Source organism: Apostichopus japonicus, chromosome 3 (assembly GCF_037975245.1).
Source record: "Apostichopus japonicus isolate 1M-3 chromosome 3, ASM3797524v1, whole genome shotgun sequence".
Classification (NCBI taxonomy): Eukaryota; Metazoa; Echinodermata; class Holothuroidea; order Aspidochirotida; family Stichopodidae; genus Apostichopus; species Apostichopus japonicus.
The window spans coordinates 23,155,819-23,180,717 of NC_092563.1; the positions used below are offsets into that span (position 1 = coordinate 23,155,819).

The window sequence follows — 24,899 nt, forward strand, 5'->3', positions numbered from 1 at the left end:
TTCATAAATATATCTTGTTTTCAAGCACTGTTTTATTTGTCGGTACATATTGCGTAACTAAAGTCAAATACAATTTGCTGCAGTATCCTCCAAGCACTGGGGCCTATCACAGTTGTTGAGTTTTACTGGCAGAAGTTGCAACGCAGACCGCTGGCTCGTGATCTCTTCCAGTTGGTTTAAAAAAAACGAACGTTTGGTTGGATCAGCGCGAGAGTAATATGGCAAGTCATTCGTCTCGAATCCTCCTTGGTCAGGTTGTTCAATCCAAATTACGTGATGCAGCAAAGGTTCAAATTACACGACTTGTGCTGGATGAGTATGTCATGCAAGTGAGTTTTACTGACAGTGATACACCACCTTAGACCTAGACCTAGTAGTATTTGTTAATTGTTTTTGTTAGGATTGGTATGGGTTTCAACATTACATTTAACTTCAACGGAAGAGCCAAATATCAAATCATTATTATATCAACATATCCGTTGTGTGTCCTGATGAAAACTGCAATAACAGTTACAGAGTGCTATCAGACCTACTACGATTTCACAAATTTATAAGAGGAAAAATTGGCCATATCAGGCTGATTTAATTGATACTGTAATTTAACTAACATACTGCAACCAGATTATGCCAATTTAAGCCAATATCTTTATGTTCCACACTGACCAGTAACATTTTTTTCAGACCATCAATCCCTGCATGGATTCCTTTGTAACATTTGTAAAAAGTTTTGCTATCCTACCGGCACAGATTATTGTTGTTGTAGATGGCAGAATAATTGTGCTGTTACAGGAAGATTCATTAAACTGTATCTGGATGTTTGTTGTCAATTTCCTTATTTTTTTATTGTAAAGTCAATTCAAATTTGCAGTATAATGGACAAATTATGCTATGAATAATAAATATCTTTCATGTTTCATTTTAACATTTGATCACAATGTTCGTATTCTTATTTTCTTTGACAGTATTTCCCGAATAAATCAAAGGTGTTCGCATTTGATCCTAAGAAAGTTACCAAAGTCGGAGATATTGTCCTCGTGAAAGAGTTAGAAGCTAAACGGACAGCTTTCATCACACATAAAATAGAGAAAATCATTTACAGTGTTGGAAATGTAAGGGACCCAATAACTGGCAGAAGATGTGACAGTAAATCGTACTGGGATGAGGACGAACGAAAGAAGCTGTTTGAAAAGGAGCCGGAGGAGAAGACAGGATTAGATGAGACTTTTGCAGAGAAGAGAAGTGTTTACGAAGATGACAGAATGAAAGAACCAATCATGAGCTTAGACAGGAAGGACTGGAAGATTTAAACTGATGCAGATGGACTCCACGGTATACTTTGAAGAATACTGTAGTTGAGACAGGCGATGAAGATTTTCAACAACAATGCCTGTTGTGCTGTTGTTGGTCAAGATATGATGAATCCTCAAAGTAAAAAGCCACTTGCAAGAATGGATTGCTTGTGCAGGTGGATTATTGAAGAGTGACAGTTGAAATTTATGGTTTCACCTAAAGTCATCAGATTTGTGAAGTTTTATTGATACCTTTTGGTATAGTGATATATTTGCCTCTTTTAGAAAGAAGGCTTTGAGGTTGGCACTCATAGGTATGGAATTCATTCAGAGATATTTTGTAATGAATTTGAAAGATGGTTTCTTTTTGCAAAAAACCTTCCATTTGTTAGTTATATATTTCAAGTCAGAGGCAGTGAATACATTCTTGAAATTCAAAAAGTTTGTAATATTTTATCAGTGTATAAAATATTACTTTGACTCATCCAATGAGATCCTTCATTCTACAAATGTCATTGATCACTATAGTGTATGTACATACTTGAGAAACAAATGCTGTAGACGATGAATTTGTTTTATCAAGGGCATTGTGTTTAATTTCAAATCATTTTGTCTTTAGATGTAACAAGATGAAGACAACAATAATGAATATTCTGTGGATAGTGATCAGCACTATCCTATTACTATGCTGTCATAGTTTAACCCTTCCAGCAACTATCTGTTTGAATCCTTCATGCTGTAAAGATATTTTGACATTGATTATGATGGATTTTCATACTTTACAATAACATTTTGTAAGAAAGTTATGTTTCATGTTAAGAAAAAATGTTACAAACTGCCTCAGGGGTATCAATTGTTTTGAATAGAATGGAGTTTGCAGCTAACATTGATATTGTAAGTTTCATCATTTCTAATGTTATCCAAGTTTATTTTTCCTGTCTTTGATAAACATGCCAGAAGGTTTAGACCAAATGCAAAATGCAGCTGATTTAATATAAATTTACAGTGCTCGCATGATGCTAATTCTGTGAACAAATTGGCTTGTTTCTTTACAAGTGATATTGCCACCTAGATATTTCAGAAAAGTACAATTTTCACATTTGCTTAAATTTGAAAGATGAAACTTTGGGGCCTGCCAATGGCTTCCTATTGGTCAGTCCGAAAAAATAAAGTGGGTTTGCCATGTTCGTTTAGTCTCAATTCCTGGAACATTTGTGTCACTTTCACAATTGTATGATTAATACACTTATGGAAATCTGAAAAAATAGTTAAGAAATTTTCTGTTGCAGAAGCTTTTGTTGGAAAATTTAACATGTTAAGTCAAGATGTTTGGACATCATTATTGCCCCTCAACTTGTATATATATACTCCTAGTTTCCAAACCAATCTTCCTGGAGGTTCTACCACTCCAAAACCCATACCCAGATGCTTCATTGAGGAAAAATACTTGGGAATAGCTAACCAATATTTGTCTTTACATCTATGCGGGTAATGCAGAATATCTCTCAGCTGTTAATCTGTCATTGTTTTATCATTTGCTAATCACTAATTTGGTGCTGTGTTTGAATTTACCAGCTCTGCATTTCAGGTTATATCACAAGAACAGGATTTGCTGTATCAAGAAGCAGTCTTATTCAGCAATTCCAGTCATCCATTAGATTTTATTTAATTGGACTAACTCAATATTGGGACGTCTCCTTCAAGCAAAGTGAGAAATCTGTAATCAAATGCATCAAATGAAAGCAACAGAAAACACAAATTCATCAACTATTATGTGAATATATTTACAAAATGAACACAAAAAAAGGCTGTCTTTTCTAATAATAAACAAACTATGAATTAATCACAATAGTTCCTTCATTTGCAAGAAATTTACATTCAATATTTACACAAAACTAAACAATATCATGATCCTCAAGATGGTACATGGCATCAGTATTGACCAACAACATGATACAAGTAGAAATTGTCATGCTTGACATGAAATGACTCATCAAGATGAGAATGACTTGTGAACAATGACCAATGCACCTTCATTCTTGTTAGAACTTAAGCTGTTTGTAGTTTACGATAACATCAGAGACTCTATGGGCTACATGATCGATAAAGTGACCACACAGAATTATTGCAGTAGGTTTCTCATCATTACCTTGAAAATGAACCTATTCAAAGTTTCATCTTATTAGCCTCCCCCTCCAAGTTCCTTTTTTCTTGTGAAAAACTTGTTGCTAGAAAACGTCAAGACTGGAATGCTCCTAAACTGTTAAGCGGTCATGATGGTCACTTGAAAATGGAGCAGTAGATATCTTCATATTTGTGACATAAGGCTTCCAACCTTAAGTTTGCGGTATTGTGGTGTGATCAGACCTTCCCGAGCCAACCTCCTGCCCCCCCCCTATGACAACATATCCCATATGATATCAAACATATTAGTTTGTAATACTATGATTCTGCTTACTCACATTTACTTAAATCATGATAGTGATTATGAACATTAGCTTCCGTCAAAAGGTTTTGTTTGCCTCGAAGAACATCGATTTTGATTCGCAGATTTGATTTATCAATGCAACTGAAAAATATGTTAATGATACCATTGAACAAATATATTTCTTTCACTTTTTTTTTACATTATTTGCAATGGAAAATCAGTTATGTTACATTACTGAAGGGAGGTTGACCAAGGAAATTACAATAAAAGTCAACAAAATTTCATGTCCCTTATCTGAAGGACTGCATGATGTATCATTCTCTTGTATTCACAGTACTGGAGCAAAAATTGGTTATATGATCAGCATGCCTATAAACACTGCCATTGTAGTTTGATGTTGGTGAATTTGGTTACATGAACACTTCTAGTCCGTAATGGTGATGTCATAACATATCACTTGCAATAATCAGCTTTCCCGCAGTGACTAGGATGAATTTTTACACTACTAAGATAACGAAACTTATTCTGGAATGTTGCCAAGTAGATGGTGAAAATGTATTTCTTGAAGCCTTTTTTCACTTCTTCTAAGAAACTGATGGATGCAATATGCAACTAGCTGTAAAAAATCCAGAGTAGTGACCAGTTGTGGACATGTTTAAAACTGACAAACTCATCACTGTAATATGCTATTCTCTGCTAACCTTAGGACTTGATATCTTTTACTTCTATATGATATGTGGTGCACCGCCCTCCTCCTCCTTCTCCTCCTCTCTTTCAATCATCATTGCATAATCATATCAAATCGGAACCATGGTTCAAAATGAGTATAAGGCTACAGATTGCACTCAAAGTGAGGAATTATGAAGCATGCTTTTCTGATTATGATTTCCAACTGATCCATTTTATTTTGGCATGTGGGTACTGAAACTTCTTGCTGTGGTACTGTACGTCAGTAAATCATCAATAGCATCGGCCATCTCATCTCTCTCCTCGTCAGTTGTCCAGTGATCATCACTCGGAGCTGAATTGCTATCCTCCTCCAAGCAATCCTTCCTCTCGTCATCAGAGTCTGAGCCTGATTCCGACCTTTTACGTTTCCAACCTCGCGGACTCTCTGCCGTGAGGCTCTCGTCGCTGGACGAGGGCAAGTCCTGCGTGAAGCTGCCGAGACTCTGACCGGATGGGCTGTCGATGGAAACTTCCTCCTCGGGATCATCTGAATCGCTCTCGTTACTGCTGCTGGACTCGCCGAAAATGTCCTCCACTTCCTGGTCCATCGCTTTGATTTCCTGTTCCGAAATACTATACAAGGGATTGTAATCGTCACAAAAACTTAAAGGTAACTGTTTGGAATTATTCTCGTTATTATTGCCGCCAGATTTCTTTTCAATCGGTTTGGTCCTTTCTGGAAAGGTGATCTGCTTCTTGCTGCTATCCAGTGAAGTCTTTGGCAGCGACTGAGGTTCGCTTTCACTGGTCGGCGTACTCCGTCCACTTCCTGAGGTACTCTGAGACACTGGGGACTTGGGCAACGGGAACAACCTTTCATCGACGCGTTCCCATCTCTCCCAGCATGCTAATAACCATTGCGGAGTTACCACACATACATTATGTGCCTTTCTGGCCATGTGGACTTTTGAAGTTCCGGCTTTGGCAGCAATGACGTGTGTCGTCCAGGTACTGCTGTCTTCACTCTTTGACTTGGCAACAAACTCCCTAGAAACTGAGGCTCCAAGAGAAATCGCTACGTTCCACAATCTGTACCTCTCTGGAGGTAAATTTCTAGGGAATACACCTGAAAAGGTGATTGTGACTCCAACTAGAGCTTTCTTACGAAGTGAAGGGACTATGACCTTGACGTCTGGCACAAAGTCTTTCCTTTTGACCATAAAGTGGTCACGGACGGTAAAAAACTTTTTATGGATTTTCATGAGAATTTCTTCCAAGTAGAGCAAGTAGTCATCGAAGCAGTCATCGTCCTGACTAGTCGTTTTCTCTTCCTTTGGGTCTCTTTTCTCTTCTTTCTCTACCAACTTTGCAACAGGCTGATCTCCTTTGCTCTTCTCATTCTCTTTCCTGTCCCCGTCATCATCTTTCACTTTGCAAACTACTTTTGCACCTAGGCCTTCTTCTTTTGCATCATCCTGAACATTCTCTTCAGCAGTTGCTTCATCGGCATTCTGTGTCTGCGTCCCTTCCTTCTCTCTAACTGATTCTCCTTCACGACCTAGACCCTCTGTTACTTTATCACTGTCCTCTGATCCTGTCGTGCTGCTGGTTACTTCACTGGTACCAGTCGCCTCTCCATCTTCCACCTCGCTTGCTGCTTGACTGGCATCATTTGCCTCCTTCTGATCTTTGTTCCTGCTTTCCTTGTTTGCAGCTTCGTTATTGTTGATATTCTTCCTCATGACGTTCCCCCAGCTGGACTCTTCCCCAGTCGTACTATCAGCTATGATGTTATCAACCTTGCTCTTTTCTTTACCAGATGTTCCGTCCTTTTCGCAAAGTTCCACTTTCTCATTTGATTGCAATTTGTCGTCATCTTCCATCGAACCACTTGAAATGTCTTTTGCCTCACTGACCACCTCTGTTTCCTTCATTTCTACCGACGCCTGATTTACATCTGGCACCTCCTCTAGCTTACCCGACTTATCATCGACTTCCTTACTCAGTTCATCTTTAGGATTTTCTCCCATCTCGTCTCCTGCATCTGGGATTGAATTCAATGGATTGCCCTTGGGAAGAAATCCAGGTGGAATGTTAATATCGTCTGTATCTCCAAAATACTGGTAAGGTTTGACATGAATCAGATTAGGAGCAAAATTCCAGACATCTTCTCTGTCATCGATGATGCAGACCATGTGATCACCAGTTGGGAAAATTGACCTAAAATAACAAAAGAAAGAAGGGAAGTTGAACAAATACTGCCAAATAGATCATGGAAAGAAGGACTCCATACTTTACAATGACATAGGAGTTAGTGGATGGAGTTCCCTCTGTAAAGAAACTCACTGCCTAACCATTCGTTAATCCAGAAGATTACTCAATTTTCAACTTGCCAAAAGGGAGAGATCATTCAGATGTGTGAATGTCCAATAAAATGAAGAAAATGCATCTATTTTGGTGTCAACCAGATGGAAAATGTTAACCCAATATGTATGAACAACTTCTGCAGAAGTTCCAGTTGTTAACAATGGCTCCCAACAGATACTATCCAAAAAAGTTCTTGTCACAATCTAATTAATACACTGATACCATCTCTGTATAATACAGACTTCAAACTTTAGTTCTAACTTTTCATTTAGTTTGAAGACAGACTGCTTCAACTTACCTGAGAGTACAAAACTTCAACAGTATGTCATAGAGCATTGTTGTTATCTAATTGTGAACTGTGAATAGCAACAACTATTTGATCATTTTTCCAAAACTTTCTGTTCTACAACCGCTGCTCAGATAGGCAACAGTTTTGTTCTGTTTGAGAAACGTCTCATTATTCTGCACCTTGCACAGAGCTATGTTCAGGCACATAGACTTTTAATGACACAACATGGCCCAGCACTGTGATTGGACTCCACCAAGCATTATGAATGTAACATGTTCACACATCATTACACGCATGATAGTGGTCAAATATATCTAACAGTAAAGGGATCCCTACATTAAATCCAGAGCTTTGCTCATCTCCTCCCCCCCCCCCAACCCCCAATAAAAATATCACACATGCCCACACTAGCATGGACAAACAAAACCTTGGTAATAAATTTACCTCAAGTTTGCTGTTTTTGAGTTTGGGTCAAAACATTCATCCCTTGAGAGAATTCTGTCTGCAAAGAGTTTCTTGTCTGGGTCCAAGATTCTGGCCACTGTGTGTGCATAAGGCCTTGACCCCATTGTGAATATGTGAAGTTGAAACCTCTCCGAGAGCTTCTCCAAGAATGACTTGCAACCAGGGCGAATCTTTGTGTGATACCAAGGTAAACCCATCAGTTGGAAATGATGGACACCCTAAGAGAAACGGGGGGAAAAATGAGAGAAAAGGGTACAGCACTAATTCAACAGTCTGAACATTCTAGACAGGACTTTTATTGTACAAATTGTTGAGGAGAAGAGATATGGAGTTGGTTTTTCAGGCCCAAATGAATCCTAAAGTATCTGCTGAGGACTGCCAGGAGCCTATAGTTGGATTGGTAGACTATGGAATGCTTTGAAGCAGTTTATATTATAACTATGAATGGTCTAGATACTATACACCAGGGCTTTTGTTTCATATCATGCAGTATGCTCCTTATCACTTCATTAGACTGATTTGATTTTATGACAAAAATACATCTGTAGGTGGTGGTGTTGAATGTTTTCGAACAAAGCCAGTCAGCGACATGTACATCACAATTCGAGGTACACTTTGAAAAGACAGCAAGGGTGACATGAAAGTAAAGAGTACAAAAAAACACATTGTACCAATGGGGGTGTTGACATTAGAGTTAGTGTTTGACCGATTATATAATAATCGGTTTAACCGATTACCGATTAGTTCATCATTTTCGTGGAACTGGCCTAAAGTATGATTTATTGTTATGCATGAATACCAACTTCTAGGCCAATACATTCAAATATGTATATGAATGGCTTAACGTTTCACAGTAAAGATAAATGGAGCAAGAAAAGAACACTGTAATGCATACATGGGCACTGAAAGTTTATAACGAGGAGTCGCAATATTGCAATCCCGCCACAACACAGTTAATGACAGGGGTGTTGACATTGGAGTACACTCACCGGTAGGTCTTGTTTGACGTGTCTCATGGTGGTGTGTATGACTGTTTGATCGAGATCAACGATGAGCACCAACTTCCTGTTGTCGAGGAGGGACTGAACATCAAGCTGGGCCAACTCGAAGGCAACCTAAAAGAAATCATCAAGCATATATCAAAAGTGGTTAATAAATTGGTTTCACTGTATGCTTTACCCTGAATGAACTTAGAAAGTGAAATTGTGAATGATAATTTAATTACTTTAGTACCTTCCAGTACTATCGGCAGAAACACAGCAGCTATCCATGTAAGCCATCAAGTTTGGGAACGATACTTTGGAGTGATTTATTATTCAGAGCCATGGATAGTGAAATTGTTGTGTAGGTATTTTGTCTTACTGGAGTGCTGAGTTCATATTATTTAACAACGAATCAACATTTTATTCTTTTTCTTTTACCCCTTTATGGAATTCATGATCCTTCATCCACTCCAGGAAAACAATTACTTAAATGTCATAAATCAAATAATAATATTTACAAAAGTGGACTAATTTAAGTTCATTGAAGACTTCAAGAACTCAATACACATTACCGATCATGTCTGTGGGGTGTATCTGGGTTGTGGTCGATATCAACCCCTTCTAGGATCCCTGGTTTAAACATATCTACCGTTTTCTTCTATCCATGATATTAAAAATGAGATAAGTTTATAGAAAAGGGCAAAAGGCATGCGGCAGGAATATTTAAGTGCCCACATACTTTATATGGCAGTTTTCAGATTTTTCATTTCAACTTCTTAGGTTTTGTATGAAAAAGATGCTAATTATTGAAGCATTATAGCAATGTTTCATTGTTGAATTTTGATACCTGAAAAACAACCTTTTATCATTGAACTTAAAAATTGATATATTAAATTAGCCTATCTGTCCCCAAAATAGAAAAAGAAAAATCATAGAATACAACACATAAAATAAAATCACATAAAGTACAAATGCATAAACAAATTTTGATGAAAAGCTAAACACTTAAGTGGCTTGAAATAAAATGAAACATTCCTTCAATGAATTTTAGTCAGCTGCACCAACCTTGTAACAAATTTCATACTGGCAAATGGGTATGTACTATGAATAAAATATTATTACCACTTATGAATTTTACTACAGCCAGCAAAAATGTGAAGTAACATAAGGAGTGCAAACTATTGAGAAAATCTTTTCTAAAATACTAAATAAATTTGCAATTGGATTAGCAAGTCACCGCGTTCAGCTTTTCCCCATCCCCAGCATCACCTTAGCCCCTCCTCCTCTCCCCCCCCCCTCAAACTTTCCAACATCCAAGGTCCTTGATTCTTGATCAATAATTGAAACTGATTGACACTTTACAAGGGTTCGTCATCTGATATTATTGCTAACTCACCTCTTTACTGACGTGCAACTCTGGGATGTTGTGAACCATGGCGACAGAGGCAGCTGCATGTTGGATGCGTTCTCCCGGTTTTCCTTGCGACCTTCAGAGGGTGGAAGACAAAAAGAGCTGCACCATTACATTTATGGATAAAGAATGGTAATCAATTCACTTCTGTTCTGTGCAGGCACATAGACCAGACAAAATCAGATGTTCCACAAGAAGTTAACATGTACATGCCCTAGTTGGAAAAGTCTTACAATTTCTCATGAAAAAGGTATTTTCTGTTCATTTCTTATCTGTATGAATTTTTCATAAAGGAAAACAAGAGTACAATGAGAACTAAACACTAGGCATCATTTGCATCAAATTACGATCAAATTGTCTCCTCTTCCCTCCTTCCACCTTCTCCTTAAAAGTATTATGACATCTATGAACAACATTGTCCTGTTCACTGTAATAGGCATTAGGAATCATGAAATAGCTGCAACTCACATCAAAGATTTACCATTTTACAAGTCTTTTCTCAATTCTAGTTTTATTGATGAATAAACATTAGCTAATTATGCACATTGATGATGTAAAGGGAGTGACTGCCTAATTTTTCTGTTATGTGATTGTTTTGTTTTCACAACATTCGTTCAAGGACACTGAACACAGGTTTGTGGACCTAAGGCGATTTTTTGAAATATTTTATTGTCTTCTTTGAACAGCGGAACATCATATTATTTGAAACGATATATTGTAATTAGGTGTTAACTTATTAAGGGCTAAATTAGGAAATTTTGATGAGCATAACAATCCATATCATACTTTGCACATATTTAATGAGTTTCCCAGATTTATCAAACCTTCAAATGTGTACTGTACATTCTGGAAACAAATAGAGCTTTTCAAAAACTGTGAACAGAATTTGAATGATATTATCACACACAACGAATGTACTGAATATGGGGCAAATTGGCTAGGTGTCTATACTTACTTTAAGCTCATGTGGCTTGATGATGTCATAATTTAGACTTGATCAGTCTTCCCCCTTGTGTGTGAATAAACATTGAATCTGTGATAACTCTCAAGATTTTCTTTGTTGTTTGTGAATAGTTCTTCAAAACTTTATCTCTAACACATCTAGGCTAATCCTGATGGTTAGGTTTGTGTCTCTTTCAAGAACTGGTTACTGACTCAACTGAATAGAATGCAGCAACAAAAGCAACCAAGATCGATAAAGGTAGAGTTTGTGTCAACTTTAACTTCCATCCCTCCATGAAAGGTCATTGAATTCTACCACCAGGTTAAAATGTAAGTTAAAACTCACACTTTTATGCAGGGGTCGAAATTTAGAATATTTACCACTATTCCAGCGGAATAGTGGATTTGAAAATACACTATTCCGTCTCATTTTCCACTATTCCTTTGAAACAAAAAAAAAAAAAAAAAAAACATAACAAAATTATATGTTGAGTCTTTTGTTGGGTTATTGATAATCTTTGTGTACTGAGGCAAGAGAGCATGTAACCCAGGACACAGGTTGTAAAACGCACTCACAAGGGCAATGTCAAAGGCTAGTTTCACACACTTCAGGGTATATGGGTCACACGGACATCTACGGCCCAGCGCGGGAAGGTTGCTGTAATAAATCAGCCTCGCGGGAAATGTTTTGAACAATACTGCTATTCCACATTTTTTTAAATTTATATTGTATGTTAGTAAATGTTTTCTTTCGTATGAATTTGACTTCAGTTCAGCGTTCCCTCTAATGTGCGGGATTCCCTTCAACTGACTCGGTAATCCCGCAAAGAAAACATTTGTCTGCTGGAAGTCCCCGCATCGTTTTCTTGCATTCGCGTTAAGTTTATACTCAATGCACAACGTATTCATTTCACTGTATAGAGGGAAAAAACGAAAACCAGTAGAGAAAATACCAATTGTGTACAAAAAGTAAGTTGGTACACCTTTCAAATTTTACGAAAAGATCGAGCAAAACACTTCGAAAAATTCACGCGAATCTGGCATATCGTGCTAAATGCAACTAATGTCATGTAAAAAAGGCTCTAGTACACCCATTTATGAATAAACCGTAAGACCACATCTGGTGTTAAACGGGAGAAAAAGTATTTTCTAGAATTTCCAAAAATACGCAAAAATAATATCCTACCATAGTTAAGTGTATTGCAAATAGCCTAACCACCTCGTCGGTTACGGATCACACGTAACTACAAAACACAACTTATTGTATTTTGCGAAGTTGACGTTTTCTACAAGAACATGGAAACAATATTAAGCATTTAATGAATCATGCCAAGTGGCTTAAAACATGTCATTACAAGGGTTACTTTCATAAAGATGGTAACTATAGGGGCCTTGATATCGTGCTATGCTTGTATAGTATGGACTGTGCCTCGTGTATCATGGGGAATATATTGTTTTGTTCATGCGGAGGAGTCAGTTGGCTTGAGGTGTGTTTTACTTATCTAAATGTTACGGGGATATTTTACCTACTTTACTTGAACGCCTAAGATAATATTTCGCATTACTTAACCGATCCTTTACTGACTGACCTAATTAATTCTAGAATGGAGCCAAAACAGTTGAACCCCGTGTAACGTTTCTTGGAAACGTGCCAAAAATGTTAGCAAACAGGTGTTAGACAGGGGATGAGCTCACAGTTGTTTGGGAAGGTACCTGGAAAAATTCGCAGCACATGATGTGTAGCCTAACGTAGTATTTAAGTAGGGGTAAACACTGCAGTTGTAAACTGATTTACGTATATTCATTGTTATAATATGGCAGTCTAGAAACGGTGCTTTGTCGAACGTTGTTTGTTTCATAATATCGGAAGTATTGTAAGTTAAACTTTTTAAAGATTGTAAGACAATTTAATTCTCTTTTCATAACATAATATTGCTTCAGTCTCCAACTTGTCATTTTAAAATTTTCATCAGTTTCGTGACAATTTAAATTCCAAAATTTGTTATTATTTTGCATCTTCAAATGCAAATTTTTTATCGCCAGACACGCAAAATTACCAATATTTTCCCGGGGCCTTCGCCCCTGGACACCCACAGGCATAGGCGTAGGAGCCTTATTTTATAGGGGCTGTAACGACTTGCCCGAAAAAATATAACCAAAATCGGGAAATCGGCAGTTGTTTTTAGTGTGTTCGCGGAAAATTGAACAAGGATTTTCAGCACTGTAGGCCTACTACCTGTTACCCACGAGGTGATAATTTTCCCTACATACGCGATGGTATACGGAACGTGTAAGGTGCAATAAATCGGAGGAAAATGTAAGGCTTGCTATACTGTGCAAGTGCAGTTGGCTACGGAACATGTATGTACTGTACGTAACTGCAGCTCACGTGTAAAGAGAGTTTCTTTTGTATTTCTGGGCAAGTTTTAACGCATGGGAAACAAATAAAATTAAAATTTGTTGCCTGACTAGTGACAGGCAAGTAAATTTAGATGGATTTGTCAAAGTTTGTTGTTAGCTATCACTTTTAGCACTATCCATACGGAATAGTGAACCCAAGCAACTTGGTATTCCGTTCATGATTTCACTATCTCGGGATAGCGGAATAGCGTAAATTTCGACCCCTGTTATGAATTTATGAATTATTCCTTTTAAAGTCAGAATCCTAGCAAATTTTGCAAAATGTTTGTCTGTATATATTTTGGGAATATGATACTTACACCCGAAGATCTGCACCACAGTCAGCACACATGTCTTTCATGACTGTTGGATGATTGCAAGGGGCTACAGTCATAACCAGTCCTCTGTCCACAATAAAAAAAAGAAACAGAAAATTAAACATATTCCCAAAAATTACATCAGAACAATTCATATCTTGGCACAGACTACACAAAGTTTATATAGAATAAGTCACTGTTCATTCCCTTTCACAGATCCAGAGTAATATTTCGGGTACTGTCGTTAACCAGAAGTATTACCATCTTACCAAAAACAAAACAATTATATTGTGTGAGTTTTTGTGTCCTCTCAAGTTTGTAAATGCAAATTTCAATTGCTAGATTAAACTGTACAGCTAAAGTCTTGAAAAAGTTGTCTTTTATGATCATAGATGATAGAAAAAAAACCCACAAACAATCACCCACAACCCTCCACTTCTTGAAGTCAATCCTTAATATGGTACTGTTGGATATGAATTAACAATCTTTGATCCCCCAGTCCCACAACATGCAAAATCTTGTGTGCAATAGAATATTGTGTAATGGCAATGTGGGATACCTCTAACTTTAAGCACTTGCTGTGTGCATTATTGCTTCAAACCTATATCGTAATAAATGAAATAGTACAAACCTGTTATTTGTGCTTTCGTGCTATCAAAAATTTAAATTTGTGACATGTACTTTGTGGTCTGAGATTGAAGCAAAATACAACTTTCCTCTAAAAATGTACTCTGGCTAGTTACTACCAGTGGTTGAATGGAGATTGCTAACTACAAATTTACACTGCTGTTGTTCAAATAGACACGACAAAACTGAATATTATTACTTGGCCTACCATAAATAAAGATGCGTTAACAATCCCATACACCACTATGCAAATGCACTGGAACCAGTTATGCGACAAAATAACCATCACAGTAGGCCTATACTATTGTGTATCTATCGGCTAGTCTACCTATATTATTCATAGATTTAGTATTGTGAAAACTTTGGGTAACCTTTACAGAATGTTTCAAATCAGTATGGAGATTATATTTTCTTCATTGTGGAGATACAGACGGGTAGGCTACGCATTAATTAGCGAAAGAAAGAAAGGAGATTAAAAAGTTAGTAGCCTACCCTGGATCAACTGTTTGCCCAGTTTTAACATACAGACAGTCCACAGTCCCGACCAGAGAAGACTTTAATCGCTCAATTTGTGGCTTTTCTGACTCTTTTTCCTCTTCATTTTCTCGCAGCACGGCACATATCACCAAAAGACTCCCAACAGATACATGAGATCCTTGTTTCACCTTCAACTTTTCAATTCTACACCTAGTTTTTCCCTTCCATAAAATCTCATTCAAGGGCGCAGCCATTTTGAAATTACAGAAACTGGTTTGGGTTGTTGTATTTGAATTCTGAGATCATGAAGCGTTTTTCTCTTAAAATCTATTTAAAAAGGACAAAATATTTCAATACTATTGATATAATTAATTATTCAGATTTTACCAAGATTTTAAAGTTTACTACGTTTTATTTTAATTTTACATTTCCCACAACGAGAATTGTTTTCTATATGGCAACTATCTTAAAAGCAAACACATGCACACACGAAACAAAATTTGTTCCCAATAGCACCAAGACTGCAAATGCACTGCTGTCGACAAACACAGGTCCTCGGTCTCTGGAAGTGAAAGAGCATTGAGACTACAGGGGAGCAAGCTTTCTTCTTTCTCTGCAGGCACGGTACAAAGAGTGAAAATGACAGCATTTGCTGGTAAGACATCGTTAAAAAAAACCTCTCTAAGTTCTATCACAGTGAAAACTGGAATAACATTTGCATAGATACTGATAATTGATATAGCCCACAGTAAGGTTTTAGGTCTAACTTAGGACCTGGCCTAGGTCTAACTTAGACATAGTCCTAACATAAACCTAATGTCATCAAGTTGGATATCTTTATGAATAAAGACAGTATATCTCTTATTAAATGAATATCCTTTCAAGTTACAGTATATCATTGTTTGATCCCTTTTACTAGTGGTGCATCTTTTTATTACAGAATTTGGAGTAATGCCTGAGATTTGCGAAGCAGTGGAAGATATGGATTGGTTGTAAGTTTGCTAGTTTCTAAGACATTCAAACTTTCCTCGCTACAGTGTAGCTCAGCTAATGATAGTGTCCCTGCAGCCCCCGAAACAAAGTGCTAATGGCTTCACAGCGCTCATCGTTCTCCACTTTTCAAAATATATTAGATTAAGTTGGCGCGAGGTTCAAACTTCATTTTTCCTGAATCGTAGGATGAAAAATCCTGAACTAGGACTGTGGTGATGAAAAAAGAATGGAGGTTTTTTCATATACCCAATAGACTGCCACTGAAAAATTCCTTTAATCACACATTTCTTTCCTCCCTCCATTGCTCTGCAATGCAAAGAGGACAGAGAGAATTTATATAAATACTGTTCGATTTTTGACGCACTTCCCTTCCAATGTGTGGTTACTATGCAAGAAGTGAAAGGTGATACAAAGACAACAAGACTTGGAATCTTGAGCTAATTATCCATTAGAAGGTTTTAAAATTCAAAACAATAAAAAAAAACACTTTATCAACCTTTTCAAAAGAGAATATAAATTCCAACTTGATAGGATAGTATTTGACATGTGCATCAAAATAAGTTTTATTAAATTGTTTCATTAATGTCTACAGAAAGGTGAATAATGGCATACACATGAATGGGGTTGGGAAATTATCATATTTTTCAGGGTTGTGAATTTCCTCAAAATATGTTGATGTTGTAAACTAGCTGATTGAGTTTTCAACCTAATATGTCTCCTACCATACCAACATACAAACATGTGCATATATCAAATCCATTAGTAATTTGCTACCTGGGATTCACCAGAAGTTTAAGGAATGCATCCTGTGGCAGAAAATACTTTAACATTGCAAGGGACAAAATTACAAGGTGAAAGCCCTATCTTATTAATTATGTTTCTAACTCTAGACATGTTTGTTAGAAGGGGAATTACTTTTGCCAGATGAATACCCTTATGCTAGGAAGTGGATCACAAGAGTTGTCTCTGACATCATCAAATTCCTGTTCTTCAAAATTTGTGTTTGCATTCCTAATATATTTCCTGGTTGTAATAATTTGTTCGTCCAATGTGACACAAAGTGGAAATGGTAACTTAGCTTGCAAATACCTTGAGCTGAAGACTACATCAAAACACAAAATTGCTTAAATTAAAGATTATCTTCATTGCCAAGAAGGCCATTTTCAACTCATTTATTATTATGTATGATGTCACTATCTCTTGGCTGTTGCCAGATGCATTTTTGAAACAGATTGAAAAAAATTCATTCTTTGCAATTAAAAGATTCTATTTGGATGTGGTTTTCACCCACCACCAGTGGAAGATTTATGTATTATTTTGACTTCATTGTACTTTGACCACCGAAATGTCCCTTTAATATCTAGAGGAATTACATGACGCGAAAGTGTTCATTAGCTATAGGTTGCATCCCAAAACCCGCCGTTTGTACTGAATGGCAGGTTTTTTTCCAGTTAGTCAGCTGAGTGATCAGTCACATCTTTTTGCACCTAACTTAAGCTGCCTATCCATCTATTATGCAACTCATCACACGGCTAGTACTATCAGTTCTAGTGCAGTGCACGTATTCTTCTGTATGCTATACGGTCACAATAATAACGTAACAATAAACTTCATACTGCGAATGTTTTAGAGATTTGTACGGTGAAAATCTATGAAACTTTTCCACATTAGTTAAAAAATATGTTTGGGAAGAAGCAAAGATTTCATATCATACATCTTTATAAAAATTCCTAAACTTAAGAGTATCTTAAACCTCCACAATCTCATCTCTGCAAAATATGTGTAACTAAAACCTGCAGCAGAGTAATAGCTATTATGGAGATTGCTCTATGCATTGTACATGTTGGATGTGTAATTATACGGTAGTATCAAACAATAGCAATCTCTTACAACTAGTTCTGGCAAAATGACGGGCAGTTCATGGCAGACACGGCAAGGTGTGAACAAATCAACTCTTCCAAACTCACCGATCCGGTCTGTTTGCAGGAGAGATAAAGTTTCAGTAAGTTGAGGTCAAGAGAGCTGAAAAATGCAACCTATGGTAATGGGCTAAGTCTCGTCATGAGTTACTAACTTTTCAAACTAACTTAAAGAGTTGTTAATGTTTCTTCAAGTCATAAAGTTAATTATTCTCCCAGCTAGTTGTTCCATCTTGAGCAAGAAGAAATACTTCAGAGTACTGGTGCAGAACAATACAGATGGGTGCTCAGTGGGAAATGAGCTGTTTTGGTAATTGGGAGTGCACTATTATGGTGGTACTCATTTTTGTTATAAAATTTAGAATAAAATTGGTCCGTTGTAGCTGAACCTTATTGGTTTGAAAGCCAGGCAGACCCAAGCTCCATATTTAGCTGATCATGTGATAGACATCTTTGTGATAAGTAACATTCCCTAATATTGACTATGATTTGCTGTTGTTTACAGGTTACCTACCGATGTTCAGTCCGAAGCCATACCACTGATCCTCGGAGGGGGAGATGTACTCATGGTAGTGTATAGCATCTTCCTAACTGACTCTATACTAAGTAGTTAATTTGCATCATTCAAAAAGTCTAAAGAATGCTCCTGCTTTCATTAAAGTTGTGTGGAAATCAATTGAATCAGAGCTACATTGCTATTCCAGTATTTTTAACATTTCCGCCCAGCACTTTGTTTGATGGTTAATTTAACAAATTTTACAATTACCAAAATATGGGTGAATACTTGGCACAAAATTTAGCACCAGAATAGAAAAAAGATTTGCCATTTGCCATCTGAGCATACATTATTTTCAAAACTTTTCCAAGGGGGAAGGGGAACCATCACCCCTGAGACCCCTCCCAAAGGACTTGGATCACACTACCATTCAAGTCGGCACTCCAATATTCCTGAGCACATCCCTGCAATGTTGATCGTTGATAAGACATTGGTAATTTGCATAAATTTCATTTGCATGTTGTTCATTTCATTTCATTTAGGCTGCCGAGACTGGAAGTGGCAAGACTGGGGTAAGTCAATCTTTGATACTGTCGATTAGTATCCCAACTCTTGTATTATGACATATGTTACCTTTTATTAAATACAAGTAGTTATTTAGGATTGCTGCCCTCTATACGTAAGAAAATTATGTTTGTTTGGGTGTGCTGTGTTAGTGACTGCTAACTTCTATTATATCATATTGAGACGACAACAATACGAGATAGAAAGCAGAATTACACATTGTATCAAACATCTTTTGTAAGAAGATAAAAGATAATACTTCACCAACCAGTCGTTAACAAGTTCAAAAGGAACCATGCATGCTCTCTTCCTGATTCTGCGATCAAAGCAGTCTTCTAAGTTACAAATTTATCAGTAACCCATCTAACTTTAGCCTAAAGTTGAAGAGAACTTCAGTTTAAAAGAAATGAATAACAAATCTGTCAATCATCAAACTACAAGCCTATATAGTTAAGCCTCAGCAAGTACAAATGATAAAAACAAACTCATAACTATTTCTAGTTGGTCAATTTATCGAGAGAAATTAGTAGCAAACTCATCAATCTTAAGAAAACCAGTTTAAGGAGTGGGCACTTTACAAACATTTCATGAGTGACTGCTTGACGTTCTTGTCTGTCGCCATTGTTGTAAATGAACCAGGGGAAATGTCTTTTTGATGCAGTTGGCCAGTATTTAACTGTTCATGGGTTAGTGAAACTGTTGGCTGTCATAGGTTAAGTGGCTGTTTGATGAACATTGTTGACCGATTTTATATTACCGATCATGGGTGAGTGACTGTTTCAAATGGCCAGGACCGAAGAATTGTAATCTGTCATGAAAAGGAGGTAATGTGATCTGTTGGCCAGGACTCGATGGCACAACTCAAAATATATTTGTGAGGAAACTCTTGAAATATAACAAATTTGATTTTCAACCCAGGCTTTCTGCTTACCGGTTATTCAAATAGTCCACGAGACATTACGAGAAAAAGCTGAGGGAAAGTCAACTTCAAAGGTGACAGCTCCAAAAGCAGGTAACAACTTTAATATTAAATGACATTTGTTGCATCAGAGCTTAATTTTAGGTTCATCAGTATTGTTACGTGCAGGTTAATCATTGTTCATGTGAAGGAACAAATTGGGGACAAATTCCATTCACATGTGGGTATTTCTCTCTCTCCTTCCAATATGTGATTCAGATAACTCTTAAATAATCTAACCATTCTGTACAATGGTTTGCTTCATAAAGTCGAAATTCTTGGATAATGATGCATTTGTTGGTTCAGTTGGTTTTGGGGGGCGGGGGAGGGAAGGGAGGGGATTGGTAATATGTAAATATATAAATAAAAAATATGTGAAAGCATAAAGTCTTTCATTTCCATCTTTTTCTTATCATTGGAAGCAACAAAATCTGTTCTCTTTTTAAGATTCAACGAATTGGAGGATGAACATTTACGACAGAGGGGAGTCCATGGGTAAGACAACCAACTTTGAAATAGTAATTACAACAATATATCTCTATAGTAAAAATATCAATAGTTTAAGAGTGCCGTCATTCGCTGTTTCCAATAGGATGATTTTACACAGAATTTTAGTCTGTACATGTTATAGTTTCAGAAAGTAAATAGAAAACATTGATTTCTTTTATCTAAAGCTAACTTGATGATGACATCGACCCCTCAGCGCAGGCAGGCCTTAACGTTAATATTAATCCATTTTTTCATTACTTGTAACCACTCAACCAAACATACAATTCTATTAACTTCATATTGACAACTGAGCACCTTTTGACATTCTACACACTTTGTCCTAGATCAATTTCTAATGCATTGTAAACGTTTCATTCAATGCTATAAAGATGTCTTATGTTTTTCCTTTGAGCTTAGTTTTGCATCTGAGGAACTGACCTAATAGGTTGTGTATTAGACTATATAGTCCAGTCACTTTAATTGATTAGCCTCAGCTGTTGAAAACTAAAAGTGGTATAGGAAGACACACATGTATTAATAGCAGTGGCTGTTAAAAGTCTACATCATATTAAAATAAATCTTTAACCCAGATACAACCTTTCAAAGTAGTTTTTTTTTGGCGTTTCGGTTAGTGATTAGTGAGTTAGTGATTAGTGAGTTAGTGAGTACTAAAGCCTACTGAGTATTACTCAAACATAAGATTATAAATGGTCAAATCAAGACAAGTTCCCAGTTTCTTTTTTTACATGAAATTATTAAAAGTTAATGAACGAGTAATAACTTCATATGATTACATTCACAACAGTTATTATGGTCCAGACACTTTAAAGAACCACAAAACTTGATCAAAATCAACTTAAAATGGTACTTGAGAAACAATTCATAATAACATTTTGTACCTTTTTATATAAATATATATATATATATATATATATATATATATATATATATACCATATATATATATATATATCTTACCATATCAATATATATATATATATATATATATATATATATACAGTAGGAAATCTTGTCAACAATTCAAGAAAACAAAACTGTCATGTATTAAATGTTTCTATTTTCAGCCATTGACAAAGAGGGCCTGCTATGTCAAAGCAGGGAACACCATTCCTGGTATGGGACTCGCTCCAACAAAGGGGTATCAAACCGGGGCAAGTACTACTACGAGGCGACCGTCACAGATGAGGGGCTATGTAGGGTCGGATGGGCCACGGCTAAGGCTAAACTTGATCTAGGTAAATTTTCTGAAAGCGCAGTGAACAGAAGAAAACATAAGTGGTATACCTGGATTTGATGTAATATCTCAGCGGATAGATAGGTACAGGTGGGGATATTCCTGGTGGTGCTTTTCATTTTGGTTATGCCATTACGTGGACATGTCCATAAAATATCTTGTGAACCTTAGTTCTGATATCATAAAATTTGTGCCTTTCAAGGCTAAGTTTTATCTCGCCAAAATAATATTTCCAGACAGATCTCATAGAATCACGAAACAATTTTCCCATCTTGGATTACTGAGTCGTCACCAAGAGAAGGATTGTTATGACAGTGTCTATCTGTGATTATCACATGGTTTGGGTCTCAGATAAAACCATAGTCTTGTGTCTCACTGGACGATTGAACAGTTCGTGTTGAATTGGCTAATTTGTTGACCGAGTGCAGAAGTTACTTTAAATAGTTGATGTTTGATAGCATGCAGTCAGAGCTAAGGAAACTTAAACTGGTTGCCCTGTTTTGAATATTTAAGTTTCATCTAAAGAAAAATTAATGCAAAAACAAAAGCAAAATTATAGTTATTCACACCTGAGTGACGAATCTATTGGGAATGGAATCAACTTCAGTCATTGGTTTGCATGTAGGTTGTGCAATTAAATGTAAATTCTATTTATTACAGTTTCATCGGGAGTATGTTTCAGGGAAATCTCCAAAACGAAAAAAAAAAGAGGCTTTTTCGATGAACTTAAATGATTTGTCAGATGTATGTTCATTTTTTTGTCAGAGTTTTTCATTAAAATGTATTAAGTGCAGTGAGTGACCAAAACTGGATAGAAATATGTATCCGTAGATACAGTACTTTTCTTAATTGATAATGTAGTTTGTGTATTGTTATTGCATGATTTTGATTCCCTTCCCATTCACGATCTACCATATAAAGTGGTCCCAATTTATTTCTTCTAATTTAGCTATCTGATAGTATGTGGTTTCAGTTACACATTTTAACAAGCGTTCATCTCTATGCACTCTTTGGTTGTCTCGTCAGGTACATGTAAAGATGGCTTTGGCTTCGGTGGGACCGGTAAGAAATCGTTTGGAAGACAATTCGACACATACGGTGAGGTGAGTAAGACATGGATCCAAAAGTCTAAAAAAATCGTTCCCTTGAAAGACCAGATGAGGAGTCTAGTCATTTGGTAATAAATAAGATCCCATTGGGTAGGCATATTGACAGGCACTTCTTGGACAATAATTGGGTGCTGATCGCAAGTTGAAGATTGTGGTCCAAATATACACTCGGATTGTTGTCTCAAAATGGATCGAAACACACCCGGTGTTTATGGCAGACTGCAAAGCTGCCAGCATGTGACTTAAATTACCATAATCTTCTCTTTTTTTCCCTTTTTTTCCCTTTTTATTTCTTTTTCTTGGGACCAATAATGTTTTTACGCGTTAAAATGATTTGATATGTTATGCACTACAGGTGATAATTAATACTGCTTCATGGAATTGCATTTAGCCCAGGAAAAACCTGTTTGGTCAGATGTCATAGTTTGGATATAGCAGTATGAGTACCAGTGCCCACAGTTTCTTGCAATGAGCATAAGCGATGGGTGACAATATTTATTCTTGAAAAATCCTGTTAGATTTGCCTACTTGATAAACCCAACGTTGAAATGCACCTCAATCTGTTTATATCATGCTTTATGTTTTTCTTGTCCCTTTTCTGGAGTTTAAAACTATTATTCTTGTCTACAACAGCTATGAGGTTTCATTTCAAAATGAAGCAGATTGAACCTTTGCAGGTCTGTCTCTCTCAATCAAGAGGTTCCCCAAAATTATTTGACTCTAGCGCCCTCTAATTTCCATAGTTCTCTTAATGGTCTAGACTCTAACAAATGTTTGTGTGTAGATGACTAAATTGCATTTAATTACTGATACCTGACTCCTTGTGCTGTAAATGTTCTAAAAGTGCAGGCAGGCACTGCAAATTTGCTCTTTTTTTGGTAATTGAGAGTGTGACATATATTCAGTGGCAGAATATCTATGGATGCGACCATCTGAAGGAAGTTTTGACGATTGATCGCATCTCTTATTGTCATTGAAAGCAATACAGTCTGTGTTGCCTATTATCAGAATGTACAGAAGTTTATCCAGTTTAAATAAGCAGAAGGCATGTTTCTTTCTCTGTTCTGCTGCATACTAAAGAATTCCTGAAGTCTTGGAATAAATTTAGTGTAATTTAGTTCTTAAAACCTTGACCTTAATTAGTGAGGAGGAACAGAAAGATTTACTTGTCAAGAATTTAGAAGGTTTGTAAGAAATAGGTCTTTTGATGAGAGAGGGGAGTAGGAATCTCACACAATGGGTCAATATCTGTTATAAGGTGGAAATGAGGGGTTGAGGTATGGGTGGAGGGTGGAGAGAGGGACAGATGGGAGGGGTGGAACCATCCAAGTATGAGGGCAGGTGGTTACTTAATATTTGGTTCATGCAGAGGAAAATGTGTATCATGGACTGTATCACTGTTGACTGATTTATTTTATATTTGAATTATTCATTATGTAGCAATTATTGCATCACATCAGTGTATGTCCTTTCTTATATTGTATTATTTGGGGGGAAGGGGGCGGTGGGGCTTTGGAAGCTGTTCGTTACTTGCCTTTCATGGTTTGGTCTCCACATGTTGTGGGATGTCAAAGTCAACAGATGTTGTTGCCTGCACCTTTTTAAAAAAGTGTATGTATATCTATTGTTGGAATAACAGTGTTGTTATGGATGATGGGCAGAGGGGAGGGAGGGGCCGGAAAGTTCTTCTTTTCAAAGTTTTCTTCCCATCCGCTGTCACTTAGAGACAGTAGCCTTTCCAATCGAAGCAGGATTTACCCTCCCCAGTTTCCATTCTCCTCCCACGTTCTTGTACAAAGGATCGCCTCTTTTCATCCTTCCTCCACCCCCTCCGTTTTACCCCATGACTCCACTCACATGAATTAAAATTTCATTCAGCATGTGTAACATGAATTACAGATATTTCTTTTTCTCTTTCTCGTGTATGACCTTTTAACCGATGACGTAGTATCAAAGCAGATGTTACCACTCTCTGACGGTAGCTTAATAGCCTAAACTTTATATGTCTTTGTTTTTTAAATTGTCATTTGGAACAAAGCTGTACTGCAGATTAACATGAGTCTGTTTGATTGCCCTTATTAAATTATTGTTGCTAATACTTTGGGGACTAATGACCTCAATCCCTTTCTCTCTCTGTCTCTCCCTTTTAGTAAATTTTCTGATTGTTATTTGTTAACTGAGCGGCGGCCATCAATGAAATCCAACGCATTTGCATTTAATATCGAACACAATATATTAAACAGATCTTTATTGACTTTGAACTAACTTATCAGTTCTTTTTTTTGGTGTGGGGGGGTTTCCCAATGTAGGCCATGTTTGCTTTTACATTATTGGTACAGTTGGAGCTATGTACAGCGGGTTCTACATGTAGTCATTAATGTTAGTATAATTCACAAAGCAAGCACAGGTGGTCTTGGATGCACTCTACACACATTGTATTTCCATGAAATGTT

At 36.8% G+C, this 24,899-nt stretch overlaps 3 protein-coding genes across 4 annotated transcripts in view; 2 read left to right on the forward strand and 1 right to left on the reverse strand.

Annotated features, from left to right (window-relative positions):
* Positions 1-63: 63 nt before the first annotated feature.
* LOC139965528 (small ribosomal subunit protein uS17m-like) lies at positions 64-4,300 on the forward strand. The gene is made up of 2 exons (XM_071967968.1): positions 64-329; positions 963-4,300. The coding sequence occupies exons 1-2, from the start codon at positions 219-221 to the stop codon at positions 1,305-1,307; spliced, it is 456 nt and encodes a 151-aa protein (XP_071824069.1). The 5' UTR covers positions 64-218; the 3' UTR covers positions 1,308-4,300.
* Positions 3,049-14,936, reverse strand: LOC139965522 (RNA polymerase II subunit A C-terminal domain phosphatase-like). The gene is made up of 6 exons (XM_071967959.1): positions 14,680-14,936; positions 13,564-13,647; positions 9,887-9,977; positions 8,497-8,622; positions 7,487-7,725; positions 3,049-6,606 (listed from the first exon to the last, which is right to left on the reverse strand). The coding sequence occupies exons 1-6, from the start codon at positions 14,916-14,918 to the stop codon at positions 4,620-4,622; spliced, it is 2,766 nt and encodes a 921-aa protein (XP_071824060.1). The 5' UTR covers positions 14,919-14,936; the 3' UTR covers positions 3,049-4,619.
* LOC139965523 (ATP-dependent RNA helicase DDX1-like) overlaps positions 11,055-24,899 on the forward strand; it is an 81,621-nt gene continuing 67,776 nt past the window's right edge. The window contains exons 1-9 of one of the 2 annotated variants that reach the window (XM_071967960.1): positions 11,055-11,102; positions 15,178-15,319; positions 15,605-15,656; positions 18,082-18,145; positions 18,615-18,644; positions 19,555-19,648; positions 20,042-20,089; positions 21,168-21,338; positions 22,364-22,440. In XM_071967960.1, the coding sequence (XP_071824061.1) occupies positions 11,070-11,102; positions 15,178-15,319; positions 15,605-15,656; positions 18,082-18,145; positions 18,615-18,644; positions 19,555-19,648; positions 20,042-20,089; positions 21,168-21,338; positions 22,364-22,440 (711 nt within the window). In that variant the 5' untranslated portion in view covers positions 11,055-11,069. Of the gene's footprint in view, positions 11,103-15,168; positions 15,320-15,604; positions 15,657-18,081; positions 18,146-18,614; positions 18,645-19,554; positions 19,649-20,041; positions 20,090-21,167; positions 21,339-22,363; positions 22,441-24,899 lie in introns of those variants that run through there. The other variant, XM_071967961.1, reaches the window with a different exon arrangement.

What these genes read in the sequence shown, in the direction of transcription:
- LOC139965522 (XM_071967959.1), bottom strand. Translation starts at nt 14,918, where the DNA reads ATGGCTGCGCCCTTGAATGAGATTTTATGGAAGGGAAAAACTAGGTGT. An exon ending in GGGCAAACAGTTGATCCAGG is followed by an intron (nt 13,648 to 14,679) that starts GTAGGCTACTAA and finishes TATTGTGGACAG; the next exon opens with AGGACTGGTTATGACTGTAG. An exon ending in ACGTCAAACAAGACCTACCG is followed by an intron (nt 7,726 to 8,496) that starts GTGAGTGTACTC and finishes CGTTTCTCTTAG; the next exon opens with GGTGTCCATCATTTCCAACT.
- LOC139965528 (XM_071967968.1), top strand. Translation starts at nt 219, where the DNA reads ATGGCAAGTCATTCGTCTCGAATCCTCCTTGGTCAGGTTGTTCAATCC. An exon ending in TGGATGAGTATGTCATGCAA is followed by an intron (nt 330 to 962) that starts GTGAGTTTTACT and finishes TTTCTTTGACAG; the next exon opens with TATTTCCCGAATAAATCAAA.